At 41.8% G+C, this 22,407-nt stretch overlaps 2 protein-coding genes across 2 annotated transcripts in view; both read left to right on the top strand.

Annotated features, from left to right (window-relative positions):
- Positions 1–15,437, top strand: part of Stet (stem cell tumor) — a 470,503-nt gene extending 455,066 nt beyond the window's left edge. The window contains exons 9-10 of the mRNA XM_076796482.1: positions 14,577–14,732; positions 15,182–15,437. Coding sequence (XP_076652597.1) covers positions 14,577–14,732; positions 15,182–15,423 — 398 coding nt within the window. The 3' untranslated portion in view covers positions 15,424–15,437. The remainder of the gene's footprint in view (positions 1–14,576; positions 14,733–15,181) is intronic.
- A 39-nt stretch (positions 15,438–15,476) lies between these two features.
- On the top strand, positions 15,477–22,400 carry LOC143359170 (uncharacterized). Its single transcript, XM_076796918.1, has 3 exons — positions 15,477–15,685; positions 15,846–16,555; positions 16,590–22,400. Exons 1-2 carry the CDS (start codon positions 15,477–15,479, stop codon positions 16,330–16,332), a joined length of 696 nt encoding a protein of 231 aa, XP_076653033.1. The 3' UTR covers positions 16,333–16,555; positions 16,590–22,400.
- The last annotated feature ends 7 nt before the right edge of the window (positions 22,401–22,407 follow it).

Here is a 22,407-nt window from a genome sequence, read left to right as displayed (position 1 = left end):
TACGGTCACGGACAAAAGGCTAGTGGAGAACGCGGGTTGTGGGTCACCGCGGACCCGGCCATCGGCGTACCAGGGTTAATGCCGAAAGAATAGAGGAAAAACTGTAATGGAGTTTAAATTGGTTGAAAGAGATAGAGATGGGAGAACGGAGTGGAGCGGATCGGAAGAAACAAAATGGAGGGAGGGGGGAGTTAGCTCGCGTTGGAAAATCCGGGAACAGAGTAAATGGAAATAGGGACAAATTGTGTTATGGAGAAGAAATAGAGTCGTGGTGTGGTGGATGCAGCTGCGCCGGCGAGCGTTTATGCGGGTGAGAATCGCCGAGTGATTTAAATTTACGAATATTGTTGCGAGCATTCATGCATTACTGTATTACATGCCGGCGCATAATCACGCGTGCGGATTCGATGAGCCTCGCTCACTCTCTCTCCCTCTCTCTTCCTCTCTCTCTCTCTCCCTCGCTTTGGTTTGCTGGAAACGTTTCCGTTAAATGCACTTGGTCGAGCTTTCGGTAAATCGCGTTTCGGTTCGTAATGGATATCCCCCCCCCCTCTCTCTCCCGCTCTCTCTCTCTCTCTCTCTCGCGCAGTTTTATTCTTTTTATTACACGTTATTCGAGCCCGTCTATTAGTGCGGCGGATATTCACCGCCACGTAGCTTTTTTCAATTCTGACGCACACGTGATCCGAAATTAACGTTACAACATTTACGCACACGCGTCGCTGGAAATGCGACGATGCTAATGCTCCGACGTGTTTATTGCGCGTTTGTTTTATGTAATGAGGTGGTTATTAACCTTCCGATGCTTTCCCTATCGTTATTGACCCGTTTACCGCCGCCATTTTGCTCGAGAATCGCGTTCTTTCGGAACTTTCCTATATGATGTTGCGCTTCTATGACAAAAATGACGATATAAACAACAGTGGAAAAACATGGGGAACTTGAAACCACTGTACATTTGTTCGCGATAGTTTCACGATTCCAACGATACCAAACACGATGCAGTTCGGATCGCATTTACGCGTTTAATCCACGATAAAGTGGAACCTCTCTTATCCGAACGCGTGAGAGCGACCTCAGGATAATAGAACATTTATTTATCTGTAGTGTTAGATTGTATTTTTACTGATTTGTACAGTGAGTCCTGTTACACCTAGATCGCTTGACATCAAACCGTTTACCGTCGTCTAATTATTATCATCCGTTCGGATAATCGAGGTTCTAGTGAATCGCGGATCAAACAGGCAAATATCCTTCGAAATGCGTCGTGTTCGGGCTCGTTCTAATCGGAAAAATATCGCGGATGCGCCAACAAACGTTTCATAAGGAAATAATGTGTTACGCAAAATTATAAACAAATAACAATCACTTTACCCCTGAAGAAGACATTGCTGTGATGCTGTGTACGAACATTCTCTACAGACCTCGATCAGATTAATGGACGTAACGTGATCCACAACAATTAAATTTAATATTTATACAAAACGAGTCCAATTTACATTCGCATTCGTCGCCGATAGAATAACAGAATGCTATCGAGTGCAGTGCGCAAGCTTGTCGCTAAGCTGGCGCGCAACTACACAAAAGGGAATGCTATATCAGTTTCTCGGCCATTACCGTGCGCTTCCGGTGGCGTTGCAACTTTTATGCGAGCCAGTGTACTAATATCTCGGGCGCATTAGCCGGTTGCGTACACTATACACGCGTACACGTGTTCGGCCCCGCGATTTTTCCGAATGGTTTTTAAAAGCGGACGGGCGCGCGTTTTGTGCAAGGTAAACTGTCGCGTCTTAATAAGGAAACGCGGAAAGCCAGTCTCGGGAAGATGACTGTTTTGCATATTGCGTTTCGCAATACTCAGGTGTATCCGCGGTTAATTTCCGTCCCCGGCATCTGCGCACAATTTCTGGAAAGCATTACTTTCACAGTTTTACTGTTGTCATCCAGAATCCGCTCGTTGATATCTCAGCCATAATACACGCCCCCGTATTAATCTTAGCTCGGAGATAATTCAGCAAACACAAGAACTTTCAATCCCGGTGGCATCTTCCCCATCTTTATGCTGTACTGACGAAATTACTTTTCCTCCGAGCAATCTCTATTTAAAAGAACCGGCCACCGAGCCAGGGGCAAGAGAATTTTAATTTCATCTTTTTATTAAAACTCCCGCCAACCCCCCCCCCCCTATTTTATTTTATGGCGCACGGTCGCGTATGAATCGCTGATTTTTTAAACCCCCTGTATCGATCGGCCGAGATGTCGTTCTGCAAATTGTATCGTAAAACAGGGGTTGATTGGGTCCGGGGAAATTGTGCGGGATTTTTTAGCGACCCGGTCTGGGAATCCCCCCGTGGACCGGCCACATTGTTGCGAATCCAACTATAGGCAGAAGTCATTTCGCTGATCGTGCTCGAAATCTTCTAATTTTTACGAGCCATCGAATGACCGAAGCGAAACCCCTGCAAAATTGATCTCGCGAAGCCCGGTAACTGTGGATTCGTGGCGTTCATGGCAAAAATCACGAAATATACGACAGTGGAAAAACCAGGGGAACTTGAAAGCACTGTGCATTTGTTCGCGACAGTCTCCCGATTCCAACGATACCAAACACGATACAGTTCGGATCGCATTTACGCGTTTAATCCGCGATAAAGTGGAACCTCTGTTATCCGAACGCGTGAGAGCCACCTTAGGATAATAGAACAGTTATTTATCTACGGTGTTAGATTATATATTTACTGGTTTGTACGGTGGGTCGTGTTGTATATGGAACGCTTCAGATCGCTCTGATTTATTATTAATTATTATCCTCTGTTCGGATAATCGAGGGTGTACTGAATCGTGCATCAAAAGAGCAATTATGTTTCGAATTGCCTCGTGTTTGGACTCATTTTAATCAGAGAAGTATCACGAATTAGTTGACAGGTGTCGGACAAACTTGTTCAGTGTTTTAGAGAAAATTGTTTATTCAAAATTGTTGACTCGTTTCACGAGGAACAGGTTGAAAGAAGTTAAAAAATATGTACTCTGTAAGTGCGTACACAAGACAGTGTACAGCATTGTGCAAAATTAAACTACATAGAACGATCTCTCTAAATTAATATTCACCTCGAAACCAACTCAACAAATTTAGCTCATTCAAAAATCATCGTAACAGAGAAAAGTGGAGCTTGAAGATAAGATTAAACGGCGGAAATAAAATTGAAAAATTGAAGCGATCGGTAAGAGATTGTCTACATTATTTATGCCGTCGCGGTTATTACTATACGCCCTAATGGGTAGCGCGATTTTAGTGAGCAATGAGATTGAATTATAAAGGGTGCGGGCGTTAAGAATTTTTGCATTTTCTTTCCAAGGCAGTTTCATTAAATCATTGAACTTGGGACTGGTGGGGGGTGTAGATGGCGACGGAATATTGATTGAGTGTCGTCATAAGAGCAAAACGTCTTTCCCTCTGGTTTTTTCCCCCAACCAACCCCCCGCAGCAACCCCTCGTCCGCAAGAACACGCGGCGGCGACAGCTTGTCTGAGGCCATCGCGACAGGATTACTTCGTATGCATCGCGGTCGCGACGATGTAATGCGATTGTAACTACGCACAAGTGCAACGGCACCTATCGCCCGGCACCTTCTCGCCATGGTTCAATTTGTTTCTTGGTCTGTACAGCGAATTCCCGATATAAGTCCCTTGCGCGGTTCTGGCGAGGGACACTTAGACGAAATCTGTGGTTCTCGCCGAAAGTTGCACTCGAAATGCACAGAGCACGCTGAAAATGTAAATGTCTACATGTCCTCGCGTTTATATGTCCTCGCGTTTAAATGTCCAACACCCGAGACGTACAAGTAAATATTATCGGAATTATATCGAATTTGGTATCATTTTAATCAGAAAAATGCCACGAATATGTTGGTGAAAGTTCCATAAAAAAATAGTGAAAAATAAAGTAGTTTTGTTATTGGATTATTAGTGGTCTCGCACCGATATACCCCACCGTGTTATGTTACACTCCTAGGCGACGGCTGCTCTCGAGCTTAGGGGCCCCTCACGTGGTATACCCCGCGGTGGTGTGGGTAGTTCCAGGGACTGTTAAACGCGAGGCATGTAGGGACTTATATCGGGAATTCGCTGTTTTTAGCGGAACACCTCGGTCCTCAGGCTGGCGTTCGAATGTTCTCAGAGAATATCCACGCCAATGAAGTAGACTCGAAACTCGATGGAACAAAATGGCTGTCTAAGAATTTGAATAAATCTCGCCACGACATCTGGCACGAGTCGTTCGATTATATCGTGAACAGTTGAACGCGCAACGTACGGGGGCAGGCAATCGTCAGTTGAGTTAAAGAAGAAGAATAGTTTCCTGGGAACGAGAGAGTATCACGACACGGGCCGAGCAGATTCCCAGATAGCCGGGCATAATTTCCGCGTAATTTCATTCATTCCGTCGGGTCGTGGTCGCCGTGGCGACGGCGAAGGTCCGTCGTCGACGTAGCCCGGCTGGCGCTTCGTGTCGCGAAATCGTCGTCCGTCGCGACGATTGCGTGACAAGGACAATTATACCGACGGTGGTATCCGTATATCGCAGCGCGAAACTCCTCCGTATGCGTGATGCATTTTGCATGCGCAATCGGAGACGGTCCCTTTGATGCTAGACGGCCGTGTCCGGACTACCAGCCCGGCCCGGCCCGGCCCGGCTTCCTTGAAAACTCTCTTATTGCCGTTAGCTACCTTCGAGGTCCTTTCCCCTTAACTCCGTTCGTGATCTCTCTGTCTCCCTCACCCCTCCCCATTGCTCGCTAATTCGCCGCCCTTATCCACGGCCAGACCATCCACCGTGGCCTCCGCCGTGTTTCTAACACGATAAGACACTCCGCTATTTCAGTCTGCAAGGTCCTTCGCCGATCCAACAACGGTCACAGCTCGATCTCCTCAAATTCTTTTGCTCCCTTTTATCGCCACATTTCTCTGAGATTACCTTAGATTAGATCATATGAACGTAGACACGGGCACAGATCATTTTCCTTGAAGAAAAGATAACTGAACTTGTGACGTGTCACAGCTTCGAGAGATGTACAAGCTGTGCTCATTTAATCTTAGATCGTGTAAAACTATAGATACGGGCACAGATAATTTTCCTTGAAGAAAAGATAACTGAATTTGTGACGTCACAGCTTCGAAAGACGTATAAGCTATGCTCATTTACCCTTAGATCATATAAACACGGGCACAGATAATTTTCCTTGAAGAAAAGATAACCGAATTTGTGACGTCACAGCTTCGAAAGACGTATACGCTATGCTCATTTACCCTTAGATCACATAAACACGGGCACAGATAATTTTCCTTGAAGAAAAGATAACCGAATTTGTGACGTTTCACTGCTTCGAAAGATGTACAAGATATGCTCATTTACCCTTAGACTATATGAACCTATAGACACGGGCACAGATAATTTTCCTTGAAGAAAAGATAACCGAATTTGTGACGTCACAGCTTCGAAAGACGTATAAGCCATGCTCATTTAGCCTTAGACCATAAGGACAGTGCCTACGTTTGGCTTATTGGGGGGGGGGGCAGCGGGCTCGCCGTGTCAGCCATTTTGAAATTATCTTGTGACGTCACAAATTCAGAGATCTTTGCTTCACTGGATTCTCGGCTTTCCTATACACATACTATACCTATGCCGGGTTTATGAGTATATATGGTCTAAGGGGATAACGATGACCATAACCTAGTGGACAATTTTAATTTTGGGGGAAACACTTTTTGAACGATTTTCTAACAGTCGTAGGTAAATGGTCTGTGACTCGAATTAGCAACTCGAAAATTAGTATTTGATACCTTAATTAATGAATAATGTAATATATAAATGTAATGTAATATATGTAATATATGTAATATACAGTGAATAATATTTTCAAGATTATATTTCTCGATTTACTGGAAGCATGTGCTGGAAAAATAGCTTCCACATTTTTCCAACGACCTCCGTAACGAATTAGCAACAACTTGGAAAAATCCGATGGAAAATTCGTATCGGACGTTCTACCATCGAGGGAACGGACATTTTTAAAAATTGTGGATTCTCGTGATACTCTCCGTCAGGTGAACACGCGGCTCGATTTTCGACCTTCGGCCGTTCGCTCGTCATAAGGAAGCGTAAAATTGAAAATTCCAAGGATGCGGTCACTGATATCCTTAAGGAAAAATGCATCAACTGCGCCATTTTAAATTCCTCCGGTAATAAGTATTCCGCGAATTTTACTCGTGCTTCTCTCTCTCAGACCTCGGATATTAAAATCTGGAACACACGCGCACCACGGAAGTATATTCAAATAAACAAAAACAAATACCCACAGGGTCAACAAATACTTGCAATTTTACTACAGCTGTTACTAAAATAGCCGTACATCTAATTTTGTTGTAAAAACTAAATTCTAAGCAATTTACTTGAAAACTAATTTTCAAACAACTTGTCAAACTCCACAGAATTTAAAAAATTTTACCATTTACTTAATTTCTAAAAAAATAAGAACAGAATTTTTTTTACAAAATGGAGGTAATAAAGATCATTGAAATATTTACTTTCACAATATTTTCTTCAGTAATAAAAAGGAAGCATAAGGCAGCAATAAGGATCATTAAAATACACTGCTCTTTTATAACAATTTTTCCTAAAATTTCCCAGGACATTTTTCTCATTTTTATTCCTCCTTGTTCCTTCCAGTTTTGCCAGATTTTGAAGCAACAAAATGGAAAAGAAGGAACTCGAGGGTCCTCCTGATCTTCTTTCGCTGTTTTCTGATTTCCAGGAATCATCGAGCCGGTAAATTCGGTTATATTAATCCGATTCCCATATGATTTTCACTGGACCTTAAAATATCATGCTCGTCCTCGTTCCATACTCCGGGCTCGTGTTCCATTATCCTTGCGTCCCTCTTTACGAATGCATCGACGTGCCTGCACTCGCCTTCTAAATGTGTTCGCTATTTTCTCGCCGTACCAATACGCTTCTCTCATCTCCCTCCCCCCCTCTCTCTCTCTCTTCGCCTTTATTCGTTTCCTTTTCCCTCTGTATATTCCCCCTTGCCCTATCTGCATCACTATACCCGGTCTCTGTATGTAAAGCCAGTCGGTGGGAACGGTCTACGTTCGCTCCATATATTCGAAATATTGGCCGAGTGCGAAAGTTTTGATGGATTCTTAATGGATCGTGTGATCCTCGCTGTTTGCACGGTACAGTAGACTTGTTCCAGTATTATAGCTCTCTGTTTCTCATTTTCAATCATGCGGACAGTTGGTCGTTCACTACCACAAAAATTGGCAGCCTAGGAAAATTTTATTATTAATGAAAATTGGAAATTAATATCTTTACACCGTCGTTCCTACATTGTTGTCATTAAACATATCATTAAACATTGAAACAGTATTAATTTTTAACGTTTATTTTGGCCAAGAAAAGATTTTAATATGTGGAAGGAATTTTTGCTGTGTTTGTAATGAGTCTGAATTTTTGTGTAATAGTTTGTGCAAAAAAAATTTCTATGGGCTATTATTCTTCACATTTTATTGGTCAAAGATTGTTGTTAGCTGTCGTTTATGAAACTGTATTGGTTTGCAAAGTTTATTGGCTGTAACGGTCCTTCAAACGTTGCGGTTTACGATATAAACGCAGAATCCGAGATAGTTTTTTCAAAATATTACAGTAACGTTACCAGATTCGTTTGCATAACTTTTACCAACATATCCGTGACACTTTTCCGGTTAAAATGAACCCCAACACGGCGCAGTTTGATGCATTTTTACGCGTGCAATGCACGATTTAGTGGAACCTCGCTTATCCGAACTCTGACGAAAACACGAATATTCGGATAATGGAACAGTTAACGATCAAATCTATGCTAATTTGTACAATCATTGCCGATCTATAAGAATGATTCGAAGCAGAAATAAATTTTTAATCGACTTTCATTTTTTTTTTTTGAGATCAATTTAAAAAGTAATTTTGCAGAAAGATTGCCAGTTTAATCGCAGTGATTTCTTCGTTTGGCGCAAGTTAAAATGCTGGAAGCGTGTGAGGGGAATCAGACCAGTGATTTAACAGTACCATTTGTTCTCCGCGCAACAAATTACTATACCGCGAATCTCTCTATTAGAGCGACAGCAAAAAGACCTCGTTCTCGCGAAGCACGCGCTGCCATGATCTTCGCAAGGACGACAAGAGAGAGAGGGAGAGAGAGAGAGAGAGTTCTCTTCATAACGTTCTTTTTCCTTTTTCTTTTTTTTTTTTTGCTATTGGATGGCGGTGTTCGTACTTGATTCGCTACACCTGTTGCTCGCGTTCTGGGTTGCAAGAACTATTACTGCGAAAAAGGTAAATGGTAGACACGGGGAAAAACGAAGGATCGTTCAGCAGTAATGTCTTTTAAAACGCGGAAATCAAATTGGCCGAGGCTACGCCTATGCTCCCGAGCATTTTTTACAAATGCAACTGAATTATCCTGCTCGAGGTTTATTTGATATAAACGTTTACCTAAATTCGCGTTATGTCTGACCCATTGCATTTACGTTTTCTTAGAATTTCGTTAATTGTCAGAATTTGCAAAAAATGGACGCGGTGAAATTAATAAAAAAAAATTAACAGTTTACCGAATTTAAGATATTTTAGTCTAGATTCTATCTTGTTTACTAGTAAATAATTTGTTTGGGAAAATTGAAGACGTAGCTTCAAATTTTAAGCATTTTCCCGCCAATTTCGAGCCTCCAAAATGGCGGACGGTGCCCCAGAAAGAGAACAATATTATTACGACAATGCAGACTTTCGTTTTACTTAAAAATAATATAACGTTTAAGTTCAAAGCTTTTCTCGCCATCTCCTCGCTTCGAAAATGGCGGACGAGCCCTAGAAAACAGAACAATATTAAATTCAATAATTGACAACATTAAATTTAATAAAACCTGAAACAACTAATAAAAATAAATTCATTATCAATGAATGGAATGAAAACCTTGTTTCCTACTCTCTATAAGCTCACAGACAGTCCCAAAGAACGTACTATGAACAGGAAGTATTGTGTTCTTCATGTTTGTTAAATATTTTAATCTCGGGCCGTTCATTAAAGTTTATAGGACCCCTTACGTGCTAGACAGCGTATTGACAATGAAACTTGCGAATCGCAGGAATATCAAATATATGACCGTCTTTGAGACGGCGCCATTTCTCTCGACCCACTTTTATTTTCTCTTCACGGTTGTTCCCGTCGTGTTCTTCCAGCTTCTCTCTTCGTTTCGCGTAAAGTAAAGCTACAGACACTAACGAGGATTTAAGTGAATTTCATAATCTCAGGCTGTGCTCGAACTTTTTCTTACCCACTCCTTTCTTTCGTGTACCGTTCCAGGCTTTGCTTCACTTTCCTCTTCGACTTGTTCGAGCGTTCCGCTTTTCTGCAATACGAGAAAGCTGTTAGATCGGTTTATCATGCAGCCGACAAGAAAATGTACATTGACAGTCGGACATGTCCAAAGTTTAAAATAATAAATACGAAATCACTTAGAATTCAGAATTATTTAGAATTTAGAATTATTAAGAATTATTATATTTTATAATAATAGTTATTATTACTTTTATTTAAGTTTATTATTAGGAATTTAGATTAGATTTATTTATCGAAAATAATAAATAAGAAATTATTTAGAATATAGTCATTTAGAATTTAGAATTGTTAAGAATTATTATTTTTTTATAATAATAGTTATTATTACTTTTATTTAACTTTACTATTAGGAATTTAGAATTATTAAGAATTATTATTTTATTATATCAATAACAATAATTATTATTATTCAGCTTTATTATTAGAAATTTCAAATTATATAGAATTTAGATTGGATTTATTTAGATTAGATTAATAATTCAATTCTTGTTAAATCAGAGTGGTTGGAAATTCCACAGTTCCCCCACCCCATCTGCAATTATTTAACCGGAAAAAATTGTCTGAAATTCTCCCGACAAAGTTTAGTGTACAAGTGGACGTGCGAGGTGATTTTTGTAACAAATCGTGCAAATTAATCGGTAATACGATCGCGGCATTTTAATCGGGAATCTTTATTAACCGCTGTCAGGTTTGCTATGGAATCGCGGAGGTTTCGTCGTCGGCGAGCCCTCGACTAATGTCGATATTAAATTTCTCCTTTGCTCCGATCTTCATTAATAGGGTACAAAATTAATTGATCCGCCGAAGGGGTTAAAATTACGTCCGCCAAGAGTGGATCATTTTTGCGAGCGAACGAGACTGACTGCCGTTGCCTGAAACCACGGAATCCAGAGCCATTGTCTTCATTACGAGAACTTAATTATAATAGAGTTACTCAGGCCCGTGTTCTTGGAATACTTCACCGAACTTTGCTATAGTATTTTAAACTCGGACCACCCCGGTGTTACACGCAATGGCGAAGCCTCGATAAACACAGTTGTTCCCGGTATGTTTTTTAAAGGATGCTGTATAGTTTTTGGATCTTTCGTTGCTGTGCTAGTTCGTAAGTAAGAGTTAGAAACTATCGTATAACAGCAATTTTTAATTGTGTAAATGTCTTTGATTTTTAATCGTTCTGCTTTTAAATCGTTCAAGTTGGTACTGCGAATTCCCTAGGTGGCGGGAAAATGCTCGAATTCAAAACAGTTTTATAATTGATTCAACTCTAAATTAAGAAACCGTCGCGAAAATAGAAGAACTAATATTAATTTATAATAAACAGAAATATTATTAGTAAATGGTGTTATTATAAGCTGAAATAGCGTAGTAATTACAAGAAATATGGAAGAGTCCAGAAGCAGTCGTAGCAAAATAAAATGTGTATTGTTACTTTTCGTATATAATTTTTTGTTGATGGGGTTTAATTTTGAAATTTGTTTCGGTGTACAGCGGTGGTTTGTGAAGTATTGATTATTTCGAGGCAACGGTCTCGTTTTCGAATTAATTACGGGCGTTGGCCAGTTTCATCTCAAGCTAATGCGTTTCCTTGCCGCAGCAGAAACAGATATCCGATTTCCGGTCAGAGGAAACTCTATGCTGGTAATTTACGAGGTCCATAGGTCTCGAGTACACTTTCCCCATAATGACTGCAAAACGATACAGGTCATTCGCTGATTAACGTAGTTCGTAATGTGGCGTGTAAATCGGGGGATGCTTACAAATTCCAAATCGTATTGTACACTCGTAGTAAAAATCAAGTACATGGAATATTCAGTTCTTGCTAATACTAATATTCACAAATTGTTTTCAGTTGGATTTTTTCACTGTTTTCGCGTTACGGTGCACGAGTTCTGTAGCCACAGGAAAATTATCCGAGCAACAATTCAAGCTCTACCCAACCCTACTTTGCGCGGCTTCCTTTTTAAATTCCTGCGAGCATCTTTCGCGTTCAGTAGCTTTCAGGGAAGAAGATGTGCCAGTAGTCATCGGGTAAAACGTATCAAGATCGATCCTAAGAAAGAGAAGAAATACTCGTCAACACTGCACATGGTACCAGCTACAATCACCTTTACACTACCACTCGACCTGCATACGAAACGACCCATATCATGCTACATTTCAATTCTATTTCGTTCTATTTTGTATATGTACGTGTTTAACATTGTAATTTGGTGAGAAATAAAGAATATTAGTTACAACAGTCAATGTGTTCTTCTTTCCCCACCCTGGACATGAATATTCGATATTAGAATGAAATTAATGTCGACGAAAATTTCGGGAACAGCAAAATTTTTGAAATCAGAGAAAATTAAGTGCGGTATTAGGAGAATATGATAGTGAAAGAGGTGGCACGAAAATTTGGTGCCACCTCCTTTGCTATCATGTTCTCCTAGTAGAAATCCGAAAATTTTCGAAAATTCCGAAAAATCGAACTTTGTATTAGGAGAACATGACATCGAAAGAGGTGGTACGAAATTCAGTAGTATAGGTCAACGACAAGCCAGACGGTCGAAATTTTCCGAAATTTCAGTAGTGTAAGTCAACGACAAGTCAGACGGTCGTCGAAATTTTCGGAAATTTTTCGAAAAATTGAATTTTTGTATTAGGAGAACATGATATTGGAGGAGGTGGCACGAAATTCAGTAGTATAAGTCAACGACAAGCCAGACGGTCGAAAATTTCAGAAATTTCAGTAGTGTGAGTCAACAACAAGTCAGACGGTCGTCGAAATTTTCGGAAATTTATCGAAAAATTGAACTTTTGTATTAGGAGAATATGATATTGAAAGAGGTGGCACGAAAATCAGTAGTATAAGTCAACGACAAGCCAGACGGTCGAAAATTTTTCCGAAATTTCAGTAGTGTAAGTCAACGACAAGTCAGACGGTCGTCGAAATTTTCGGAAATTTTTCGAAAAATTGAACTTTTGTGTTAGGAGAATATGATATTGAAAGAGGTGGCACGAAATTCAGTAGTGTAACTCAACGACAAGTAGGAAGTTCGGGAAAAATTGAGGGTTCAATAATTGAATACGCAGGGTTCAATAATTGATACGTCTTTTCATTACATTCTCTTTATTTATTCATTGTTAATTCTTACATAAAATAATCGTTTTAAAATACAATATAAATGTGTACATGTAACGATGATTGGGCATCGGTAACCGTGTTATGGCACATGGTAACGTCCAGTAATTGAAGGTCTTCTCTGTACAAGCATAGACGAGGTATAATAGTAGACCAGGCTTCGGAGTTAATAGCAATTCTCGAGACAGTTTCGAGTGAATCCGTCGTCGAAAGCTAGTAACAAGTCAATTAAAATTTACTATATATTCTTTCTATACTTTTACCATATAATCTTAATTGTGAAATTCGAAAGAGTTAGGAATGAATTCATCCACAATTATGTGGTAAATCGTTTTCTACGAGATGTCAATCTATTATATTTTACCTCCGACTCGCAAACTAACATCAGACCGTCCCAAAACGGAAACTCCCACAAAATGAAACATAAACAATAAACAATATCTCACATAATACAAACGATCATAGAACGCCCAAATTTCCCTAGACATAGTAAAAGTTCGACAATCCGAGAATTCAGGACGGAAACAACTATTAACATTGCCATCGACATCCTCTCGGAGGATACGCAGAAGTAGTGTCTCCCGGAGGTGTTACTAAGTAGAATAAATGGCCGCGAGGTAGATGATAGGTTGAAACGGGAGCAGGCTAATGGAAATAAAGTTGCCGATGACAGGATAGTAAAACAGTAATCAACACTGCTCCGATATCGGCGCGCTGTAATTTGTTGACCGGTGTACCGAGAGAGAGAGAGAGATAGAGGGGGGGGGATGGCAGGCCAATCGGTCAAATTCCCACGTGTCAGCCGATGGTTGTCTGTCTGCTGCGAAACGGCCAATAACTCGCAGTCCCGCGCGAGAAGAGATTAATGCCCGTTTGCCTGCGCACGATACGCAATCGCGAATATTTCGCACTGCCACCCTTCATTAGAAAAGTGCCTGTGTCCCCGTAACATTCGAATTTACCGCCGAAAATGCCCGTGACCTGTCTACAGCCCGCCAATTTGAATTCACCGCCAAAAACGGTACCTCTCAAACACAATTTTTGACAAAAATGAGGGTAATTCCTTCGTTAAAATAAATAAAAAAAAAAAAACACTGGTAAATCCTGCAAACATTCGAACTTACCGCCAAATGCTCGCGCATCCGTCGGTTTAAATGTACCGCCAAAAAATGGCACCCACAGAACTTGATTTCTGGTGACAATATTGATATATTTGAGTCCTGCGAATATTTTTGTGTTCGAGGACTTTAATTTGAATACTACTGAAATAATCGAATAGTATTATTTAACAGTATTTAATTTGACAGCGGTATTTTGCACTATTTAACGTAATAGTATTGAATTTAATGATTACGGGAATCCCGAGAGCAATGCTTGTTATCGAGCTCGAGTATAGGCCACAGATTTGATGGATTTTCGTTTCGGTCCCCTACAGAAGGTTAATAAAATGTCCTACCCCTTTTTGCGTTCGGTTTTACCACGAAAAATCTAGTCAACCGAAAGGCTGACAGTCCCGGCCACAAAACCGAACTTCCCCGCGGAAAAGGTAACAACGTTGCAAACCAGGTACAAACATCTTAATCCCCAAAACCTCGAAGAAGTCACGTACCGATCGTAAAGCAGCACTAAACCGGCGCATCCCTGACAAAACTATCTATCGATCCCGTTCATACATTCGTTTTTACGACGGGGTGCCCTGTGTACCCACTCTAAGAGGAAAAGAAAGAGAGAGAGAGAGAGAGAGAGAGAGAGAGAGAGAGAGAGAGAGAGGGAGAGGAGGTGAGGGTGGGATGACAGAGAAGGATCTTTTATCGTTTGTTTCTACTTCAATGAAAATTCATCCGATCAAATCTCGAGCATCCGCGGAGCATCCCTCGGGGGTGTACGGGTGGGAAAGCCAGAGCAAACAGCGGAGAACGGGCATAGACTAAATATATAGACCGAAGACGGTATTACCGTAACCGTAGCACTATACTGCAACCAGACGCGATGTACAATGGGTTTTCTTGTTACGTTTACAGGCTCCCTGGGCACTTCGGTGTTCGACACGGACGTGTACCTCGTCGGCGCTAGCGGCGGCGTTTACGCCCTTCTTGCGGCCCACCTCGCCAACGTCCTCCTCAACTACAACAACATGGAGTTCGGCATCGTTCGGCTAATAGGCATCTTCGTGATCGGTAAGAATCATTCCAGCAACCGTGAACGTTGAACAGCTTACCTGCGCCTGGCCTGTCCAACTTCTCCGTCGCGGGCCACACCACCAATCCGTTCCCACGCAATTTCCTTCTTATATTACAATATCCGATAGGAATAGGTCCGCGATAGAGACAAATGTCACGCGCTTCTGGCGACACGATCGTGTCAAATAGTATGGGAACGTCACTTCCCATCTTAGAGGAACGAGGAAGTGGGAGAACGGGCCAACTGTGGGCCGCGGGCCGCGAGTTGGCCAGGCCTGCCTTAGATATCCTCCTAGGTCCCCTTTGCACGAAATCCTGAAATAGCACGGATTGAATAAAACTGAAGGACATAGCCATAGGTAGTCTAGCCTAGGTACCTACCTTCCCCTGCCTGAAACTGCGCGGAATAATCCAAACAATCCGGTAACGATCTCCTCTGTTTTCAGCGAGCGCGGACGTGGGGTTCGCCATCTACGACAGGTACGCAGCCGAGCAAATGGGCCCGCCTGTCTCGTACGTGGCACACCTGACCGGCGCCCTGGCGGGCCTGACGATCGGCTTGCTCGTGCTGAAGAACTTCGAGCAACGGTTGCACGAGCAGCTCCTCTGGTGGGTCGCGTTAGGCGTGTACGCGGCGTGCACGATCTTCGCGATCATGTACAACCTGATGCACCCGGACTATCCATGACGTGAGGTCAGCTTCGCGTACGGCCAGCCTAGAAGAACGTAACGCGAAGCTGAATGCCGGCGGCCAGGGAACGTCGAAGAAGCCAACAACGATCCTCTCTCGAGGATCCTCCTCTGGAACGGAGGGGCGGAGGAGGAGAGGAGCCCCTTCGCGGAAAAACGCGTCGTTTTCCCGCCGCGGAGGACCGGGGGGACCGATCGAATATGAATGAAGAGGAACCGGACGGAATATTCAGTCTTCGGGCGGGGGCCGGGGAGATCGCGCGGGAAAAATTCCGCCGAGTGGCGGCCGCCGACCTCGGACAAACAAGAAGACCTCTAATGGCCGACCGATCGGAATATGGAAATCCGAGGAAAAGCGGCAGAGGGAGAGAGAGAGAGACAGAGAGAGATAGAGAAGATGCGGTCTCTCGGAGCTTGAAGAAGCAAAAAACCATCAGGCAAAGGGAACCGGTGGCCAGGACAGCCGATAAGAAGAAACCGAGGATCGATCTCGCCGATTTCTCACGGACCCTCTCGATCTCCATCGAAAACAACAAACAAACAGACACCGGATCACGAAGAACACCGTTCATTGAAACCCCGAAGAGAGTCCTCTGTCGCGAGCACCTTCCCCTTCGCGAGAAAACCAAAGATTCGAGATACACCTCCCCGAGGGGGACGAGACGAACACACGGAGGCTGCGAGAAACCAAAGATGTCGAGTCACCCTTTTTGATTTTTTTTTTTTTTTTGCTTTGGAGAGGGAGGACCTGGTCCGGGAAGGACGCAGACGAAGAGGACGCGCCGTGAAATCTGGATCGATCGGCCAGCAAAGAGTTCCTGAAGAGGAAGAGAATTTTCCTGAAGAGAACGCGGAGGAAAATCGTCAGCAGTTCATCCTTCGACGGGTGTTCTTCGATGATCGTTGATCTTCGGGAGACCTAGATCTGCTGGACCCGAAGGCGATCGAGAGGCGGTCTGATGGTCGGAGAACGGTTCCAGCTGTTCCAAGGTCGTCGTGGCCGTCTTCCTCGGCGATCGGTCTAACCTGTATACCAGTAAACTGTAAATAGTTCTGTACATAGATGATGATGGCGGTCGCGGGCCTGCGTGTGCTTGTATGCGCGCGCGCGCGCGCGCGCGCGCGCGTGTGTGTGTGTGTGTGTGTGTGTGTGTGTGTGTGAAGGACGAATGAAGAACGGGGCTGGGAATGATGAGAGTGTCACGTGGAACCGAGATGAGGATCGGGAGTCGGTTGGTCACGCGATCTAGTCCGATGATCGCAAGGTCGTAAAGATGGCGTTGACGCTTTCGGCGGATTTGCGCGGAATCCTCTTCTGGGTATGAAGACACCATGAAGACTTGTAGACGGAGACTGTGATTTTAAGTTTGGTTCGGGGTTGATCTTTGTTCGGTGTTGTTCGTTGAAGATGTGGGATTTTGAAACTGGTAGTCAAAATGGAGGTTTAGTGAAAATTTCGTTTTTCGGTAATAATTTACTGAAAATTTCTCTCGTTTCCGTGCCACCTTTTTTCTCGAACTACTATGTTCCGTCAAAATCACAGTCTCCCGCAGAGACACACTGTCGAACTCGTTGGTGACCCCACATGCTAGAGTTAGACACTTTCGAGGCTCCTCTCACACAATAGTACTCCCACAGTATAGTACTATAAAAAAAAAACACTAGTGTGCTTGTACAAAGTAATCTTGCGCAAGTGCCTAACTTACAGATTAAAAAGAACGAAAAGAAAGAAATCTAGTTTCACTGCCTCGCTGAATAATATTAATAATAATAATAATAATTGTAATAATAATAATAATAATAATAATAATAATAGATATACTATTCAGATATAAACATCTCTCCGAAAACCCTCGAGCGCCGTTCGGTCGATCGTTGCATTAATGTTCTGCGATTTTTGCAATTGAGCGGAGAAGAAATTGATCTGTCACTCGACTTGTAATATACATAAACTATTTTTATTAAATTAATCCATATATTTCTATAACGAAAACTATAATTAGAAAGCAAAGATTAACTGTTAGGTCGGATCGATTCGAACGGTGCGCGAGCGTCGGACAGCTCTAGGCAGGTTGCAATCATTAGAACTGGAGCTGGGCGAGGAAAAATTGCCACCAATTTTAAGCATTCTCAAAACCAAAAGGGCAGCTTCTATACGTCCTCTAGATCAAGCACGGGCAATAGATGCTCTTCCAGAGTTCCCAGATTGGCCCCCCGGGGGGCCACTATTACATTCAAATACCATTAGAGAATGATAACACTCTGAATCTCCAATAGAAACCTAACTATTTTGCTTTCTTTCTTGGTGGACCGCCCAGAGTGGGCGTGGCTTGATTGCTCCTGACTCTAGCAGGGCCAGAGCGATGTCCCAGAGAGCAATTTTCGCCACCGAAGAGCAAGCGATAACTTCAAACACCATCAAACAAACAAAAAGACCCTCTATCTTCGCTAGAAACGCATTTATCTTGCTCTCCCTCTGTACGGACCGCCCCGAATGGGCGTGGCGTCGTTCATTCCGGCTCCAACGGGCCTAGAGTCATGCCCCCGGTGGCAAATCTGTGCTCCTGCTTGACTTATCTCCTTCAATCGTTCGAACAGTGAAACAATGCACTTAAAATTGGTGCGACCTTAAGTAAACATTAAAAACAAAAACAAAAAAAAAAAAAAAAGAAAACAAACCCAAAGAGGATCCGCGCAATCTGCAAACAGCGTCTCAGGGAATCGGCGGGAGCCCCGTTCGCACGTTTCGCGCGAGTCCAAGTCGGTGTGTGAGTGTGTGTGTGTGTGTTTGTAAAAGTCGGTTTCAAGAGCGCCATTTTCGTTTGTCCCGCGTGTGTCGTTTAACTTATTCGCGTTGTTGCCGTCGCGGAGCAACGTCGTCGCGCAGAGCTCATTCTATTTATTGATATAGTTTTTTCTCCGGTTCGGGGCGTCGGACCGACGCGACGCCGATTTTTCGTCGATCTCCTCGAGTCCGCTCGGCAAATTCCGTCTTCTTTCTCTTCATGTCCCCGTCAGCCTCTTCCCCCCCGAAGCGGAGCCAATTTATCCCGGGCGCCTCGTGTCGTACAAATGTAATCGGCGAAAAGTCGATTCGCCACCCGATCCAAGGATTACCTTTTATAGTATTTTTATCGGTCGATCTACCGTTCGCGGAGACGCGTTCCCCTCTCGATCGACCGATCCTCCAACCCGTGGAATCCCAGCGTCCCCGCTGCCATTTTGATTTTTTTTTTTCTTTCGTCGTTCAGAAATTCTCAAGATAAACCCGAGTAAATCCAGATTTTTTGAAAATCGTTCCTTGCGTCAACAAATCGGCAATGTACAGTACAGTTACAATTTTTTATCGTTTGTTTCTAAATTAATTTATTTACAGTAGAACTTATAGAAATGCGATCAAACGATTCGTATGTTTGTAATTTAGTTTGGAGCGTTCGTCGCGATCAGAGCAAAGCGGCCGCGGAAGCCATTTCGTTTGCATAGATAGAACAAAATGGCGGAAGGGACGCTTTGGTTCCAGGGGAATTCCACTGCCGGTGAAGGGCTAGGGGAGAGCTGTAGCAAGCTCTTCGGGGTCCGATTATTCCCTCTGTTCCCCCTCGAGGAAGAAGAAGTTCGGTACCAAAGAGTCGAAGGCGAAATAAGCGAGCGAGTTCAAACCGAGAGTGATTAACGATGCTAGTCAATTAGTAGCGGCAAGGGGCAGCTAAAACACTAAGACATTGCCGAGGAGGGGCAGCTTTTCCTTCTTCCGTTGATTACACGAAGGAAAAATGTCGGTTTTGTGTTCGAACGAGAACGCAAAATGGCCGAAAGTCGCGATTTTTCGAGCGGATCTTCTCTTTAGCTTTTCTTTTTTTTTTTTCTTTTTCTTTTGCATCGAACGCTCGCAAAATGCTATTCCAAGGCGACTTCCGACTACTTTACGGTTGTGAGACATTTTTTTTTAACACCCTTCACCGCGAGTATGGTTGCGAAGAACTACTTCGAGTTTGCCGAATTATTTCTTTGTAAAAGAAAAAATGTGGATAAATAATTTTCGAAGCACACCGAGTGCTGTATTTTCCATTTTGTTAGCTGTGGCATTATTCGTGTCGGTTTTGATGGCGATTTAACGACAGTATTCTTTCTCAATATGGCCGCCAAGTGTCTATCTGCAGTACAATAACTGAATGATTGTTGTAAAATAGAATTTACACGCAACTTTTGCTTTAATTTTGTCTTCATTGACGATAAACGCAATTGAATTAGAGAAACACTATTTTTGTTAGTTTTAACGATGTTACGACCACAGTATTCTTTTCCAATATGGCCGCCTAGTTTCTATCTACAGTAGAACAACTCAACACTCGTTTTAAAACCGAATTGACATATACCTTTCGCTATGTACAACTTTTTCTTAATTTTCATAAGAACATTTGACGAAGAGAAACACTATTTTTGTTGGTTTTAACGGTAATTCAACGTCAGTATTCTTTTCCAATATGGCCGCCAAGTATCTACAGTAACATGTCTGCAGAATTGTTTCAAAATCGAAACTACACGAATTCTTTGCTACGACTTGGTCCCGATCAGCAACAAATGCAAAAATAAAAGTTCCGAACAGAAATTTGAAGAGTCGATTGAAAATCGATTCAGGTATCGAGACACACCACAAATCGAAGTAGTTCAATGATTGTAAGAGACCACTAATCTCAATTTACGGTACAGTAAACTAAACAGAGGAGGCAACGCTGAAAACTTTCGAAAACCCAGTTTTGTATCGATTCGTTAGCAAAAGTAATTAGTATTTATTCAACGCGTATCCTATCCAAGATGGCGTCTTCGAGCGAGACCAAAACGTTCATTAGAATCAAACATCGAATATATTTATTTCCGCCAGTACAATCATATTCGATAAATTTAGGGGAAAAAACGCGAATCAAAGAGGAAATTATTTTTTGCGAGCGGTTAGACTGCCGAATCTTGATAAACAATCAATTGTCGGTAGTATTCATCCCGATTTTTCCAGTTCATTCTATTTTCAATGTTTAGACTGTCAGTGGACCTTGCGAAGAGTGATGAAAATCAATAAATAAACAATTTCTCTGTTTCAGTTGATATCTTTTTGTTTAATCATTGCCAAAAATTGAAAATTAACTCAAAAATTAGATCGAGTAGTATCTAACACGATTCGGTAAGAATGATAATTAATAAATTGCCGATTTTTCTGCACCCAATTAGTAAAATCTAACAAAATAATGTACACATATATTCTTCACTGTTTGTTTGTAATTATTTATGGACCTAAATTTGCAGAAAAATCTGCCGTGATTCGTCGATTAGGCTTCGTTCAAGGACCACTGACATAACTTGCAAGTTCACTGAATAATTTCAGTAGATTGAAAAACAAAAACCAGTGAAAAGCACTCATACTCGACAAATTAATTTCCATGGAATCTTTCTGTGGAATATTAATTTCTGCGTTTATTTATTTATTCGAAATCCTGCGTTCATCGTTACCATAAGCAGATAAGCAGCGTCGACGAGTGTCTTTCATCTTGATCACTCATTAAATTATTTTTCTAAGTTGATCGTCGTCTTGTCGTCCTTTCTTGCTATCGCTGCTCAAATCGTTACTCGATTATGATAATTTAATTTCGAATTCGCAGACCCAAATGGTGGATGTTTATGCTATTATTAATACTAATCAATCAGAGGTTCCGTGCGAGAAATAAAAATTGATCGAACGATCGCAATTCGATTGCATTGAAAGCATAAAATTCGCTGTTTGGTATTCTGTTAGTATTATTATTCTATTTTTAACTCCTGTTTCTGGGCATTGTTTATTAACTTTTAGATACGGATAAGAGTGGGGGGGGAATTTTGGCAAAGGTTTCAGACTTTCATTTTTAAATTAGTCATGGAGGCCAGTCGCTTTTTGTTTTAGATAAATTTTAGTGAAATTCACTGGTCGATGGTCAACGAAAACCGCTGATGATTTGTAAATTGTAAAATTGACAAATTTGGTCGAGTTCAACATTTTGTTATGTAAAATAATGAAGGAAATTATGGACGCATACAAATGTATTGCAGACTTCTATTGCAAATTTTTTGGACCTCGGAATCACACAAAAATTAATTTATTGAATTAATTATATTAAAATTAATTCACTGCAGCTTAACAATTTTATATTTATTTTTTCTGGATTGACAATAATATTAATAGTTGCTCTTTTCTTGCAGGAGTATTTTTGGTAGTTATTTTTGCAATATGTCGGTAGTAGGTACTCACAGATACTTAAAAATTCTAATTTCTATATACAATATAAACAATTATAATTGTTAATTATAATTGTTAACTAATCACGGTGGTTTTCGTTTCATCGACCAGGTTCCTCGCGAGTGCAAATCAACCGTAAGGTAGTCACGATTTTTAATTAGGGGGAAGCCGAACTGCTGATCGAGATCGAGCATCGTTCATACGTTTATTTATTTATTTATACTATGTTTACGGTCAGTCGTAATCCGTTCACAAGCCAAAGAGGCGGAGCTAGTAAAACGAGGAAAAAGAAAACGAACGAAGAGGGAAACAAACGCCGGGAAAAAAAATTCAAGAGTTTCCCCTAGCGCGACTAATGATATTATCGTTGCTGTAGTTGTTACTTATTATTGTCCACTTTACGTAATAAATTATTCTAATCGTCGTCGCACCGTTCGCCGGCATACACATATCTCCTTTATTCGAAATCGACGGGCAGTATACTTTTTTCCGATCTGTTTGTTCCCGGTAACGAGCCACGATCCGTTTAGGATGATGATGATGATGATGATGATGATGATGATGGATCTTTTGTAAATTGTATAAAAATGGTAGCAAAAGTTGTAAAAGGAACGCGAGGAATGTGCGAAAAATAAAATTTTTGTGAAGAACCGACTGCTTTCTCTCTTCCCCTCCGAAAATGATTTAAAAAATATACTGTAAAATACTCTTGGATACCTC

Source organism: Halictus rubicundus, chromosome 11 (assembly GCF_050948215.1).
Source record: "Halictus rubicundus isolate RS-2024b chromosome 11, iyHalRubi1_principal, whole genome shotgun sequence".
Taxonomy (NCBI): domain Eukaryota; kingdom Metazoa; phylum Arthropoda; class Insecta; order Hymenoptera; family Halictidae; genus Halictus; species Halictus rubicundus.
The sequence above is the reverse complement of the archived record's forward strand: the minus strand, read 5'-3'. Positions and strand labels throughout refer to the sequence as shown.